The sequence below is a fragment of the Molothrus aeneus genome, chromosome 6, assembly GCF_037042795.1.
Source record: "Molothrus aeneus isolate 106 chromosome 6, BPBGC_Maene_1.0, whole genome shotgun sequence".
NCBI lineage: Eukaryota > Metazoa > Chordata > Aves > Passeriformes > Icteridae > Molothrus > Molothrus aeneus.
Genome location: NC_089651.1, coordinates 38,700,422 through 38,716,552, shown reverse-complemented (window position 1 = coordinate 38,716,552; position 16,131 = coordinate 38,700,422). Strand labels below are relative to the sequence as shown.

Genomic DNA, 16,131 nt, shown 5'->3' with positions numbered 1-16,131 from the left:
AATTCATTAAATGCAATAATCACAAATTGCTTGGGGTTTCTATTCACTATTAACAGGCTTTAAATAAATGCCTAGGAGATTTAGGAACAAAAGTTGCTCTTGAAACTTCCCTCCAAGGTTTTAATAAACTTAATGAGAAGGGGAAACTTGAAAAACCTCTAGAAACCTGAGTATTTTTCACTTTTGAATGCTGAAACACTGAAAACATACACAGTTCTGCTATTTCAAATGCTTTTTAGACATAAATAACTAGTCCTCTTTATTTCCAATGAGTATAGTATTCACACTGTATTTATTATTTACCTCTGTAGCCCACATCCCTCATCACAGACATTCAGCCTTCGGATTCACAATTTTCAGCTGTGCTGATGCCAATTCTCCTACCTCTAACCTGCTGGCAGCTCTGTATCCCCTCTCACACAGGAGGTCAGGATGAAATGAGAGCTGTAACCCAACATCACTCCATAAAACAACCTAACTCCTTCACTAGACCACACAGAGCTTTTCCTTAGGGACTAAAACCCACTGATCCATGCAAATGTTCAGTGCAGCCCACCTAAATTAATGAGAATGGGTATTTCTCTCATTCTCCATACTGCTACAGAACATGAGGAATTAAAAGGCACATATATTGGGGTTGAAGAAGAAACCAGTATTTTAGAATTACAGATTTATTATTTTAAAATCTATATTGAGTAAGTTAGGTATGTGCAAACAATCAGGGAAGAAGCAAGCATTTATGTAATCTGGTTCCTTTGTCCATGTGTTTTTAAATGATCACATTGCCATAGCACAGCTTTTTAGTGCAAAAATCAACCACCAACTTTTCACTTCCCTTAGAAGAAACTAATACAAAATTCAGGCTATAAGAAAGGGACTCCTATTTCGAAGAGGTGGTTGGTGAGCAGTAAAGCAGAAATGCAGGCTTTGATTCATTGATGTATTCACATTTTTCCAACAAATACCTACTTGATAAGGCCATTTCCTCACTCAGTCAGACATCGTACAGAAAATTTCCCCTATGAGTCACTCATTCATATTAGAATCAATCATTTTACCTGTAATAAACACGCAATGTTTGGATTTCTTCTTCTAGTTTTTTGCACTGTTGAAGAGCAGCTTCCTTTTCTTGTTGCAAAGCTATCAATTCTGCCTGTGGAATGATAAACATTGATAACCAATTTATTCAGAACATCCATACTTTTTTGAAAACAAATCAATCTCTGCAATAATTTCAACCATTATAACTGCATACATAGAGTTATACTGCTGTATGTAACATAGTGTTGTGGTTTAACCCCAGCCAGGAACTAAGTACCATGCAGCTGCTTGGTCACTTCTCCTTCCTCCCACTGATGGCATAGTGAGGAGAATCAGAAAAAGAAAGAAAAGAAAATCAAACTTGTTGATTGAGATAAGAACAGTTAAATAATTGAAACAAAGTAAAATATAATAATAATAATAATAATAATAATAATAATAATAATAATAATAATAATAATAATAATAATAATAATAAAAAGGAGAGGGACAGAGGGAGATAAGTCCCAAGACAGGCAAGTGATGCACGATACAACTGATCACCACCTGCTGACTAATGCCAAGCCTGTCCCTGAGCTGTGATCACACCCTTTCCTGGTAACGCCCCCCATTTTATATACTGGGTGTGATGTTTTATCACACAGAATGTCCCTTTGGTCACTTTGGTCAGTTTTCCTGACCATACTCCCTCCCAGCTTCTTGTGTACCTCCTCACTGGCAGTGCAGGACACACTGAAAGTCCTTGACTTGGGGCAAACACCACTTAGCAACATCTAAAACATCAGTTATCAACATTATTTGCATACTGAATCTAAAACACAGCACTGTACCAGCTACCAGGAAGCAAATTAGCACTATCCCAGCCTATTTAATTATTATGAAATATTCTTTCTTTTTCTAGCATTGAAATTTTTCTGTATTTTTTCATGATTTCTGCACTAGCAGGATCATGTTTTGAATGGCTTCTCCCATGTAAGTTTTTTGAATATCTAAGGTTAGAACTCTTCAGTTCAGCCAAGTGGTTATCAGCAAACACATTTCATATGATACATATGTGTTGCTATACTGCAAAACTGTTGACCAACATATAGAAAGTGAAGCAAGGCCCTTGGCCATGAACTGCTGACACAGGACTCTGGTCTGCACGTGGCTCCCTGGCTGTTAAGGGCAGCTCCCACAGTAACAGCCCCTGGCTGATGTTAGCAGCAGAAGAGCTGCTGGATAACCAGGACCCTGAGCAGTGGCAGGCAATGCTCCAGCAGGGACTGCAGAGACTGGCACCGACAGTACATGCTGGGATCTGGGTGCATTCTTACCCAGGATCTGGTTTATAGAGGGGTGAGGGAACCCTTGAGCAATCACCTTCATCTCCCATCTGTGAGCCCCACTGGACACTCCCCCTCCCATCCTTGATTCACACTGAAGGGAGTGTGAATCATTCACTCATGACCATAATAGAAATTGCAGCATGTGGCTTGTAATTCAGGAAGGTAGCCAGCCCCAACAGGCCTTACAGTTAAAGAGGAGGCAGGGAGAAATAAGTATTCATGCATATTTAATATGGGTCTATAGCTTAATCACCATTAATTTTAAAAGTCCAGTTTCAATAGCACTGCAGGACTGCCTTGAGGGCCCAGGTACCATATAAATAAATCAGTGGGTGATTTATTATTGTAACAACAAATAAGATCAGGCTTCCACAGCAATTCCTTGACTCATGAGCCTGAGCATTGGGCTGTTTTCCAATGTTTTTAATTCATGGTGTAAGTTATTAATTGTACAAATTGTAGGGCCCTTAACCAAGAGGCACATGTGTGAGAAATGTCAACTGTGGATTCTGCCAACTCTTCAGGACAGTCTTGCGGAAAAGTTTCTTGGTAAATTAAAGACCTGTTATATGAGCTACAAACCCATGAAGGGGAATGCACATAGTTCAGCCTCTAAGTCTGCCAAACTCACTGTATAATCATGAACAACTCTGCCTGTATGCCTCAAAATCTCTCTCCTAAAACAGGGCTCCCGCTTGCTTCTGTTTCCTGTTTGTCTGTAAGTCTTCAAGGCAGGTGTTTTACTGTTTACTGTCAACTCCCAATCATCTATGGGCAATTCATTCTGCTGGTTGATTAATCATGTCCTGGATACTTGGCTGATTCCTGACAAATTTTATTGAACACTGCATTGCACAAATGCAGCTACACAAGCAGTCTCTGAACCGTGCTGCTCGGTGGGTCATGTTGCACCCAGGGTTTTGCGCTGCCCAGGTACAGGACCCACGGCTGCAATTGCTCCTGTGAGAGACATCCATAAAGTTTTAACAGGAAGTTCCTTGGTGAATAAAAACTTTCTTACTATATGGGGGGCGTTCCTTCAGCTTTAAAAGCAGAAAGCGTTAATGTTTAACATCTGAGTGACAGTGGTTTTGAGCTTCTGATACTGAAAACAATGTACTGCATGCTGGCAAGCCCTAACTTCTGTCAGAAGGAGGTTAAAATCCTCTGCAGGTGAGCCTCTTGCCTGGTGCAGCTTGCTGCCTTGCAAGCAGAACTCGCAGAACACAAGATGTTAGCCAAACCAAGCTATTTTCTGTAATTATACTGCTCTGTAGGTGAAACAACATTCTTAAAAATTGGAAAACACACTTGAATCAAAGTAGGTGGTTTGTTCTAGAGGCCAGTAATTAACATCCTTGCCAATTTTCAGTGTACTGTGAAGTGTGATTGAAATGGTAGACTGGAAGGAAATGTTTGCAGCTGACACACCTACTCAGAGAGATTAACGGCTAGTCTCTTTGGAGAACTATCATAAAAAATACACCTCATGTTCCACTTGCCATTCAGGACAAGAGTCAGAGGCATTAAAGCCTTAAGACTATCATTTATGTCAGTTTTTCAGCAGAAAAAAAACTGCACTGATTTGACTGGGTTTGCATCTGGGTTTGTACCAATAAAAATATCAGCAAAATCAGGTTATTTGGATTTAAAAAAAAATCAACAAACCCAAGAGCTACAAAAAGTGAAGGGAAGAAAAACAGACATTTGTTAGCCTCCTCAGTAACTTCCAGTGGAGTTGATACTAGGGAGCTTCATGAGACCAACAAAAATCCAAGCACAAGAGTCTCTGTGCACAGCATGCAGCCATGCGACAAAATGACCCATTGTTCACAGCCCTGAAGGGTGGTAAACACAAATAAAAGAGTCAAATATCCTCACAAGGCAGAGATGTCTTCCTTCACTAGAAGAAGGAAAGCAAAGCAGTGCTCATCACAAAGTTAAATTGCTAACCAAAATAATGGCATCTGCTCTACAATAAACAATTTGGAAGACTCCTAAATGTATATTGAAATCCATCCATACTGCATATGGCAAAAATCCTGCATGAGCTCACCTCTAGTAATAACAATAGCTGCTTGAGAACTTTTTAACAAAATATTGTTCTTCTGGAAAATGTCAAGCTGTGGAAATCAGAACTTTTCACAGAAATTTATTTGTTTTGATTAAATTGTTTTGGAAGGTAGGGTAAAGAAGAAGAATTACACACAGGTTCCTCTAGTGGTGGTTTCCCATGAAAAGGTCACTTTAGAGGTGAGCTTGGTCACCTTTTGGTATAGGTGTCACTCTCAGCAAAGCTCCTTTTCAACCCTGAAAGGGTATTCTGATTACTTGGATACTGTGAAAAATATTTCTGAAGATTTTGTTTTGTCCAGAAGCTCCTACACTATCATATTTGGTTTAATGTGGATAGATCCTTACCCATTCTCTGTCCACCTTCCTGCAAATAAGAATTGTTGTTTCTTTATTTTCCCATTTTGCATTTTAGCAGGTTTTTGGTGAAAATTTAAATTTTCCAATTAAATATAAAATCTAATTGCTACCTATCAAACTTAAAATAGCTGATCTCAACTAAAGAAAATCTTGGTACTGATCTTTTTGCTGTTGCTTTTGCTTCAAGACATTTAAAGGAACAATGTCATGCGTTTTCTTACCACAACGTCTGGAAAAATACAAGACATAAGCAAAGGAAAACATAGGACAAAACTAGTATTTATCTTTTCCTAATTCCTCCAGGGCGAACATGAGCCCCCTCAACTCTAATCTAAATTGAAAGAGGTAAGAACACACAGCCTCCTATGCTGTCAGGTTCTCTCTGGAACCTCACCTTTGTGTGAGAGATGGCTTTTGTAAGACTCTTCAATATCCAATGCAAAAGAAAAAAAATCCAATTAACTTCACTAATAAAGTTTCAAAGCTTTATTTTAATTTATTTATTTTCTCATGCATTTATAGACAACATAGATATATATTTATAATAAGCATTTATTTTTCCTTTCTGAGATAGGCTAAACAAACAACCTTTTCTGTTACCTCTCACTAAGCAGGCTCTTCATTACCCTGATCAATTTAAATGCATGTCTCCTCAGTACTCTGTACTCATGCCAGTGGAAACCTCTCACCTGACACATTCTTGTGCTCTTTTTGTTCCCAGTCACCCTCCAGCCTGTTCTGCACACTGGTATTACCCAGCTGACAATGGAAACTCTTATTCATCCTGAAAAGATAATACCTTACACTTGGCACCGAAATTCCACCCCACTGCTTTTGTTTTTCCAGTACTTGAGGCCATCCCAATCTTTCTGCAAGACAGCTTGAACCTACTTTGTATTAATAATATCTCCATGCCTTATTAAAAACAATTCCCAGCTCTGTATCATCAAGCAATTTTGTTGGCGTATTGCTGCTCTTCCTGCCAAAGGTTCTCAATGACAGCATTAAAGAAAACTGGTTCAGCACCAGCTGGTAAGAAATTGGAGAGAAATTCCACTAGTGAAATCCTTGGACCTTAACATTTCTTCCTTCAAATCTGTTTGCTGCTGCCTTCCTGCTAACTAGTTCCTTATTGCCTTTGACTAATCCCTCATCTCCTTCATGGGTACATGACATTTTGCAGACAGACATGAGCTAAATGTGCCCATTCTTCCAAACAAGAGATGCTGGGTGAACCCAGCGAGCAGCAAGCAGCATTTCCCACATTAAGCTTGTGCCTGCTTGTAAAATAACAATATACGCATTCCCCACTGTAATTAATAATTTTCCATATGGCACAACCTATAAGCTTATGTGTCAGGTTATATTAAAAAAGTTTCCTTGTCTAAATAATCAGTTATCATATCAAAGAATTCTTGCATGATCATGCTTGTGTGAAAATTGTACAGCAATTCACTCTTGATGGATCCATGCTTTAAAAATATTTTCCTCCTAAATTTACTCTGAAGACTGGACAATAAAGACTAACTGGTCTACAGTTGTCAAAATTACATTTTTCCCCTTCTAAATATAGATGCTCTCTGCTAATTCCCTGTCATATTACACTGCACACAGCCTCATAAGATTTATTAAAGAACTTTACTATCATTTCTGGAATTTCAGGTACCAGCTCTTTCAGAACTGGGGATGGAAACCATGCATTAACCCAATGCAAGCACAATAATCTATTGAACAGCTGCCATGTACTCCATTTGCATACATTCACTTTTCTTAATCCTTGTCCTCACAGCTGGCATCTTCATTGCTCAATGCTGAGAGAAACAAAAATTAAAATCACACACTTTTAGACCTAATCCAGAATTACCCCTGATCTCCGTGCCATTCTCAGACCAGTGGCATATTTCCTCTTTCCTTGTTCTCATTTCAGTTGTTACACTATTGTTTCAATTTCCATTTCAAGGGCAAATTTAGCTTAGCCTCAGGCAATTTTCATTTGTCTCTATATCTCCTGTTTTCTAAGACATAACTTCCTTGCTTAATAAGTACCCTTCTTGTGGACAACTTATTTGTACTTTATTTGCATGGAAATTATAACTGACTCTTTTAGAATGGGCACCCTTTCTACCCAGTACAATTTCCCTTGGCTTGACTGAGATACATGTTAATGCATGAGTTTAATGCACTATTCCTTCACTCTGTAATAGTCACTACCAGCATTTTGCTTTCTACTGACACAGGATATTCCCATGGATTAGAAGAAGGTTGTGTGAGAAATCCGAGGATCTCCAAGTTAATTTCTACAATTTATGGTCTCAGTCATATACGTTTGGTAGAGCTGCAAAGGGGGAAAGGGGAAAAATGGCAGTAAAGGGGGAAAATGGCAGTCTCTCCACTCTAGGTCCTATGTTATGATCTGGGGTCTGAAATGGAATGGAGCCTCAAACAGACAACAGAGAATTGCTCCCATTTCTTGTGAGGAAGAAGTATGTTTCTGCTGATATTAGCAGGCTAGCTGGATAGGAAGAGCTCAGGTGTCTACTCAGGGCAACAGGAGATTGGGAAGGCAAATAAAGATTTCTTTCATTCTGAATTAGAATGAGCAAAAAACCCCTCAACTCTGTAAAAAAAAATTAAACTGATGAAATATTTTGATCTTACACTATTTTTAATGCTTCTACATTTTACACATCATGTCAGTAATAGAGATACACACTGCCTGATAGAGCAGGTCATGTTGTGACACATATGAGATCCAACTTCTAACCGTTCTGTTATTTTTACGTTAGCAGCTGCTACTTAGTGCAGATTACAACAGCTCATCTTATTTTCTATATCAAAGTGTCAACACATCAAATTGTTTCACCAACAATACAAGCAGGTAATGCTTTGATCTAGAAAGGAATATAAGCACTTGTCTCATTAATTAGGGGATCAGAGGTTTTCAGGGTCAAGGAAAAGACTCCAGCTAACGAGAGGACTGAAAATGGCTAGCACTCTAACAACACACAAAGCAATCTCCTTTTTGTTTTAATCACCCTGCTGAAGTGTCAAACTGTTTCATTACAATACAAAGGGGACACATTGACCTAGAAAATTAGATAAAATGTTTCAACTTGCATTTAAGTATCAGCTGGCCTTGATGACACTAAAAATTAAAAGGTAAAATTAGAACTTAATATAGAAGTTGTTAGAAAATATTGACACATCATGAAATACACCGTTAACAAGAATAAGTCCAAATTTAAAATATAAGAATTAAATGTTTTACTTCTGAAGTTCGAAATGTAGGTTTCAATATTCACCAAATAAAACTTCTAGGTGATAAACTGAGCTGGAAAAGTTTGGAATTGTAACTGAAATTATTAGAAATTCATGCAAAGTTGTTTCTCAACACGCAATTTTTCTAACAGAAATAGTTTTTCTAAACCTGTCTCAAATTAAGAGTAAATGGAGAACTCTATTACTGGTCCCTGCTGGATCTGCGCTGCTGTGGAGGATCACTACAGCTAGAAAAAACACAATAAAGAACCAGCTGAGGATTATCTGTGTATGTGAATTTCAGGGTAAGGCTGGCAATTGTGGGAACTCTTAACAGCCTTTAAGTTGCAGCCCTCACCAACCCTCTGCCACAACCACACCCGGGTTGACATTCCCTTTGGGCACAAAGGAAAGGCATCTCAACAGCAAACATGACCTTTATGAGTTTGCAGCAGGATGAAACAATTAATCATAATATTTTATGCTACAATCTAATACTACTGAAACTTTTTTTTTTTTTTTAATCAAAAGCATTATCCCACTGCATTGTGAAGATACACTGGTTTAGATGGAAGTATTTCTGAGGAATGTCAGACAGGATTTCTGAGAGAAGAGAGAACTCCTCCCCAGCCTTGTGATTAGGTTATTTGTTTTGAATGCAGAAACCTAAGCTGACTCCCAGGTTCTTGCATTAACCCACTCTGGGCGTCCTGGTGGACTCTTCCCAGTGAGACTGCTTCCCTGCTCCAAAGTTATGTGAATTATCCATGGTTCTGGTGACTATCATTGTCTCGCTTCTCTCTCTCCGCAACTGACAAAAATATTTTTTTTAAATGGCTAAACATGTGAAAAGCAGATCCAAACAGGGATACGTCATGGAAAAGAAGATGAACTCCAGAATTCAGCCATGAAAATGTTTGAGGGTGACAAACTTGGATCAGGGAGCTGAAATAAGGGCCTTCCCATACATGATGTGAGAACATCAACAGTGGCTTTTAAAACGGTATGATTTTCATTTGCCTTGCAAAGAATATGTTAATGTTTTCTCTTATTGTAATTAAAAGTTTTAACCCTGAAATCTTCTTTTTAAAAGAAAAAATGGCATTGTCATTTTCAAGAAGTGTTGTGCTTCACCTCCATCTTATGTAACTTTCCTCAACTCAGCCTTTATGCTACCCCTAATTTAATATTTTTAAGGAGTTTTTCGGACGACTTGTAAGAGATACCACTATCTGACATTTACACTCTTGTCTCCATCACAACAAATTCCCCAGTGAGAATACATTATCATACCAAATCAACATTGCTTGCATGGTTGTTCATTTCTAAGAGATCCTGTTGTGACTGGGACATTAGCAACGGGTCACAACAAATTCTACACAGATTGTGCAATTAGAAGGAAAAAAAAATCACCAAATAGCTTTTGACTGCTCTGAGAAAGAAAACGAAAGAATACAATAGCAATTTTGCTGAGACTAGATATGTATCTGGTTAATTTTATTACAATAAAAGCAAACAATGTCATTATGCCTGACATGTGATGCCTTATTCTTGTACTACGCGATCACACCACATTGGGAAGAAGCTCACTGTGCCAGCAGTATTTAAGAAACAGTTTGCTCCTTTACAAGCACATATTACATGCAGATTTGCCCACAGAAGTGGGCCTATCCCTGGAGGTGTTCAAGGCCAGGTTGGATGGAGCTCTGAGTAACCTGGCCTAGTGAAAGGTGTCTCTGCTCATAGCAGATAGATTGGACTTAGATGACCTTCAAAGTCCCTTCCAACCTATGATTCTATAATTCATCAATTACCACATTATGTAAGAAAGTATCTATATGAAATGCTCATGATAAGTTTCAGTGAGAATTAAGGATTTGCTCATCTAACCTTAGATATGATGAGACAAATTTTCTTAATCACCTGCAGTATTATTATGTAATAAGCTATACTTTTTCCAAGCAGTATGCTGATATACTGAAAATTGCAGGAAAAATCAAAGGACAATCCGAGGCACGTGATAAGACTGTGAGACTAATACATGGAAGCATTTCGTTTTAAAGAATGATTTAGGGAATGAGGACGATTCATTTGGAATTCTGCCCTTGTGAGGTTGACACAAAACGGCAATTGACTTCCCAGGGTGAAGATTTCATTTATGGTTTCCATTCTTTTGCACACATAGGTTAAAAACCCCAGAGATACCATCATACATGCCTACTATGCATATGGATAACTACCTAATGACACTGTAAGTCTTATTTTAGGTAAGATATAACTATAGTGGATGACAAAAAGGCCCCTGAAAAATTCCAAGGATGACAGCTCCAAAATACACACTCATAGCTGGACTGAGCTTTGCACATAGGTAACTCCATGTGCAGAGACACTGACCTTTTGGTAGGAGGGATTTTATTAAGAACACAATCTGGGGGTGCTTTAAAGAGCAAATAGATAGGACTCTATATACAGGTAGGTAGATACTTGACTCACTACTAAATCACAATGTACACTGTAAAAAGAACATAAAAAGAGAACAATCAAGAATACTTTGTTTTAATAGAGAAAGAAAAACCCATTCATGACTGCAATTTCTGCACAGTAGTCATGGATTTACAATCTATATGAAAATAACACACGCCAATTAATTTCTTTACTTCTCAGATTAAATACCATTTACAGCTGTGGACCTGTGGAAAGGAAACATTACTTCATTTTCTGTAATTCAGGTTTGGCCTTGGTGACATCACAAACTTTTTTTCTCATCTAAAAATCTATTTGGAAAAAGCAAATTCAAATAAACAATGGAAAAACATCAGCAATACAGAGAAACTTGTCTTATTTGAAAGTAAAATAAAGGATATTGTTTTGGGCATGGTGTAACCATGTACCTCTTCATGGCTCTATTGGTAACTCGACTGGAAAACAGATAGTCCCTTGAAGACATATCAGGTTACCAAATAGAAGTTTAAAACAAAGGATAAAAACCATTCCTGATTTACTTTAAGGATAGGCATGTTTCCTTCAACTCTGAGAGGCCTGACTTCATACCATGAAGATGATTGCACTATATATGAAATTTTACTGGCAATCTTCTTAGGGAAAATCAAGAAGGAAACAACTGTGTAAGTGGAGCGGGCTGAAGAAACCTTCCAGGTGGTGTCTGAGTCCTACTGGCAGGTTACTCTGGGAAAGCTTCAAATGTCAGCAACCATGATAAACCCTTTGTCCACAAAAATTACTTTGGCCACCTATGATTTGAAGTCAGTATCTGCCACAAACAGCAAATTGTCAGCACATGATCCAAAACGTAATGTCATGTTGTCTCAGAAGCTTTGTGGTAACAAAGACCTATTCAATAAAACAACTTTACCCTCAGCCCCAAAAGTGTCTTATCCAGTTTGGGGCAGAACTGTACTGGCAGAATAACAGAAAAAAGTTCATATTACAGCCAGACATGTTTTATCTGTGCAGCAGCCAGAAACTCTGTGCTCTCAGGGCTCTCCATCTGGCACATTTTTGAGGGTCCACTAACAGATCCTGAACTAACCACAGCACCCAACTCTCTATTACTGTAAAAAGAACAGACCAGAAATTATGTTCCGACCTTGAGATCTACTGGCACGACTTTACTCATGTTAAAAAATGGTCAAGAGTTCTCTCCCATTCACCTTCCTAAAAGGAAGGGCTGCTAACATCAGACTGTCAAAGGGCCATAGGCCCTAGCACATAGTTCAAAATCATCATCTGGGAGAGTGGGTTAAAACCATGCCAGGGATTTCTCTAAAATAATGCATGAATGGTTGCATGCCATTGTGCACGTCCATGCTGTGATCCTATTTTTGTTACTAGTCTATGTTCAGATAACTAGTCTTGTCAACTAATAAGGGCTTAATTAACTTGATTAAGGTTGATAAATCTGACTTTCTCTCATTCCCAGTAAGCTGGTGAGGCACACAGCTGTTAAACAGGGGTCATCCACATCTCCATTTCAAGAAGGCAAGGATGCCTTCAAGAAGGCAGCAGTGTCTAATCACATTATCAGAATTTAACTAAAATTCTTTCATAAAAGTCATGAGTCTGTAGAGGACTATAAATATGAATTGGCCCAGTTACATCATATTACTCTTCCAGGATTTGGAAGGAAAGGCAGCTAAGAGATTAAGAGTTAGTGTTTATTACTTCACCTTATGGTCTTCACCATATGACTAGCAGGTATACATACTCAAATTAATCTGATATTTTTGTATACAAAGAAACACAGAATCAAAGTGCTGAGTTCAAAAGCAATTGCTACATCTAAGAAAAGAAAAAACCCCAGTTATTGAATAAAAGTATCTGTTATCAGGAAATTTAGGAATAAGAAAGAATCCATGAGTATGCCCCACACTGACATGTGCAGAGCATAAATACTAAGACATTCTCAAATGCAAGTCTGTTAGTACTTCTCATTTGATTTCTGAAGTTCTTATCAAACAATACAGCAAGACAGTTTGAGTTCTTTCTCCAGCTGGATTATGTCATGCCTAGCAGTTTTGGGAAAAAGACAGGAGCTCCATGTCTGCACTTGAGGTTGGCTGTAGGCACCATGACCTTGAACTACCTGCGCAACTGGAGTGACCATGGATTTCTGAGACACTGTGAACAAGCCACCATCATGTCTCCTGTGATGCAAACATTCTCAACAGATAGTTTAGAACAGTTTCAGTCTCCATTGTTGCAATGCTACCCGTGTAAAAGGGATCAGTCACGTTGAGTCTGAGTAGTTGACTCTGAACAGAACAACTCCCTGAATCTTGCTTTCTCCACAATCTTACAGCAATGCTTTCTACCCAAGCAGAATTCAGAGAAAGGACTTAAACTAAGAAAAGCAAATGGATGTGTTTGTGAGAACATACATTTAAGTATTTATAGAAAACATTTGTTTGAAAATAGTACAGGAGAAAATTCCATAGAGGGCACTTTCCTATCAAATAAGCAGGCAATGGATCCATCCATGGTTTGTTATGGATGCTATACTGTTAGAGAGATCTGTTGATACAGGTGAGTTACCTTCACTTAGGACTCAAAACTATGTTCTGATACTACAGATTTTTGCTCCTTTCTGTTAAAAATCTACTATTTTTTTATAAGGTAATCATATTACCTTCTACATTCAGTTACATTCTAGTAGATCTTTGCATTGGGCAAAAACTTTTTTTTCTGTTTCTATGTACGTTTTGGTGCTTAGTTGCTTGAATTTCTGTTGCAACTCAGACTCAACTACATTTCAACTGGGAAAAAAAGTAATATTGTAATCTTTGGAGTAAGGGAAGTGAATGAGAAAAGAGATACATTACCCATGATAATTTTCTTTAAAATTGTTAATATGTGAAATAAAATACTATAATCCACTGAAATGATAAACATTTTTCTCAACTATCAAATCTTTCAGCAATTTTCAACAGTATAATCTAATAGAGAATATTTATTTTGTGTAACACTGAAAACATAATTTTGATCAACAAAGATTGTTGTGTACAAAAAATCTTCATGATAAACCCAGACAGTAAACACTTATCTGTGTTAATTTCTTAAAATTTTAACCAATGCTTTTGTTTTTAGTCATTCAGAGTATATATTCTAGTTTTTCTTCTATTAAACATTTCTCAACTTGAACACCTGCTGAACTAAACTTGTCTTGCCAGAATATTTTTAATTATGCAATCTGTATTCTGTCAATGGCAAGCACTTGAGGAGAATTTCTTTTATACCTTTCAACATGCCCAGCAGACAATTAAGAACTCAGTGTACAGAAATATTTGCCAACTGAAATGTTAGTAAGACAAGTTTAATCAAGTGATCTTGACTAACTTTTACCAAAGAATCACAATTTTCATCATCAGTTTATCATTTCAAAATACCACTTTAAATGCTATTTCTTAGAAATTTTTATTTGCTCAAGTCTTTCACACAATCTGTAATACATGCCTGACTTGCATAATACTTCAGCCATAGATCCATTAATGCTTGAATACTTTCTTTTCATGGGGAGCACAATGAATGCCAAATTTGTCTCCGGCTTTTAAGAAAATTTGGTTTTTTCAGGGAAAATCCTGACCCATTGAAGCCAACAGAAGTTCACTGTTGACTTCAATGGGATTAACATTTCCCTGTATTTGTATACATGCATTCTCTCTATTTAGTGACAAGTATTCCAATTACATGTGTGCTGTACCCAAGGATAAGTCTAATTAAGAGAAACGTCTTTGAATTAGTGTTTGATGACTGATACTATAAATGTAGATATTTAGACAACCATTGTGCAGATCCCTCTCCAATTCTATAGCAATAAAATGATGAGATATTTCTGCAGTGCAAGGTGCCACCTGCCATTTACTTTCAAACTAAAAAACATATGTGGGTCTCATCAGAGGAAAGAAAAAAGACTGTACAACAAATTTTACAAAGCATCTGAAAAGCACTAAAAGAATTCTTAAATAACTATCATTTCAGAATGATGACACTTTTTCGGGGAAGGGCTGCAGAGCTATTAAACTCATCCACAAACAGGGAAACCCATTACTTTCTTTTGGAAGCTGCTGGATTGGCAGCCCTATTGCATAAGCATACTGTAGTAGATTATCTCCGTTGTATGAGACTCCACAAAATGCTTTTGATCCATTTCATCTTGCAACTTAGCAAAGAAATGTTGCAATAAGAAACAGCACCAGAGATCTGAAAAACTTAAGCTCTGGATTACCATATTGTGCTGTCCTGCCATTCAGTGTGTCAGACAAAGGCAGTGGTGTTCAAAGTAGAAAAAGGAAAAAGAAACTGGTCACAGAAAGTGCCGAGAACAGAGTAAATAATATTCCTCCACATCCCTACTCTTTCATAGATTTGTTGTTAAAAGAGTTGCAGCAATTAGGCTTTTGTTAATTACCAGCTGTTGAAACAGATGTGTTGACTGTCCTTATTAGCCAACAGCTGGGACAGGAGAACAATTGATGCTCTCTAAAATCAACAGCCAGCTGCTTTGCAGTAATTATCTCCTATGGATAATACAGGTGATAAAAGCAGCAAAAAGGTTATGCGTTTCAATAACCAAGGTACTGTTATTGAATATTACTGGAATATATGGTTAATTTTAGAAAATGAGTAGAACAGTAAGTTGCTATGTCTGCTTCCTATCTGCATTGTGTCAAGGTCACTTAATATGCAAACAGTAGGGGAAATATAATCAGGAAAAAACCCCAAAACACCACAATTTTTCTAATTTTTTAAGCCTTTTACTTATTTTTAATGTCTTGCTGATTAAGAAATGCTTTCTCTTTCAGGTGACTATGACTAGATGTCAGTCATCATTCACTCAGTTTCACCCATATGCCTCTCTTTGCATTCAATTCTACCATAAATGACTGCAATGTGCAGACGGCTATTCCTACCTGTTGGGAAATTTTATTATACAATATGTAATAAAGAAATTATTAAAGACGGGGGCCATCTCTCCAGAGAGTTAGATTCTAGTCTCAGGCACGTAATCAAATCCTAAGGATATTCACTTCACTTCTTGGAATTAAGTTTCCCTAGCACTAAAATGGGGGAAGTATGTTTATCTTGATCGATCACTTTATGATTGATGACTTTAACATACTATTTAAGTGCAAAGTAATGCCTGCATAATACATTACTGTAACAGTAAAAAACCCACATGCTTTTCTCATAGTGCAATATGTCAAAGGTTTTAAAATGAATAGTTCTTTAAGAAGGCCAGGACTGGGAGCCACAAGTGTAAGTCCCAATATCTAAATGGATATAATATCTAAATGGAATATACTAACATACGTAGTCAGATAGCTTATATTTACTTTTGCTCCTGCTTTGATTTATATTTTCTCATCTCGATACCCTATTAAATGCATTGAAAGAAAAGCAAAGCAGAGATTTTAAACCATTTCTATTAGCCTCTCAGTTCATCTTGAGCCAACAAAAGATATGTCTACAAGAACCTACAACCATGTCTATTCACTAATTAGTCTGTACTTAAAGACACTGCCTTACTGAAAGCAGGGATTAAGGCTGATTGAAT

General features: G+C 37.4%; 1 protein-coding gene across 1 annotated transcript in view; it reads right to left on the bottom strand.

The window, feature by feature from the left end:
• The window catches only part of MIPOL1 (mirror-image polydactyly 1), a 157,722-nt gene that overhangs the window by 49,668 nt on the left and 91,923 nt on the right, over nucleotides 1-16,131 (bottom strand). Inside the window, exon 12 of the mRNA XM_066552365.1 lies at nucleotides 1,059-1,153. Coding sequence (XP_066408462.1) covers nucleotides 1,059-1,153 — 95 coding nt within the window. The remainder of the gene's footprint in view (nucleotides 1-1,058; nucleotides 1,154-16,131) is intronic.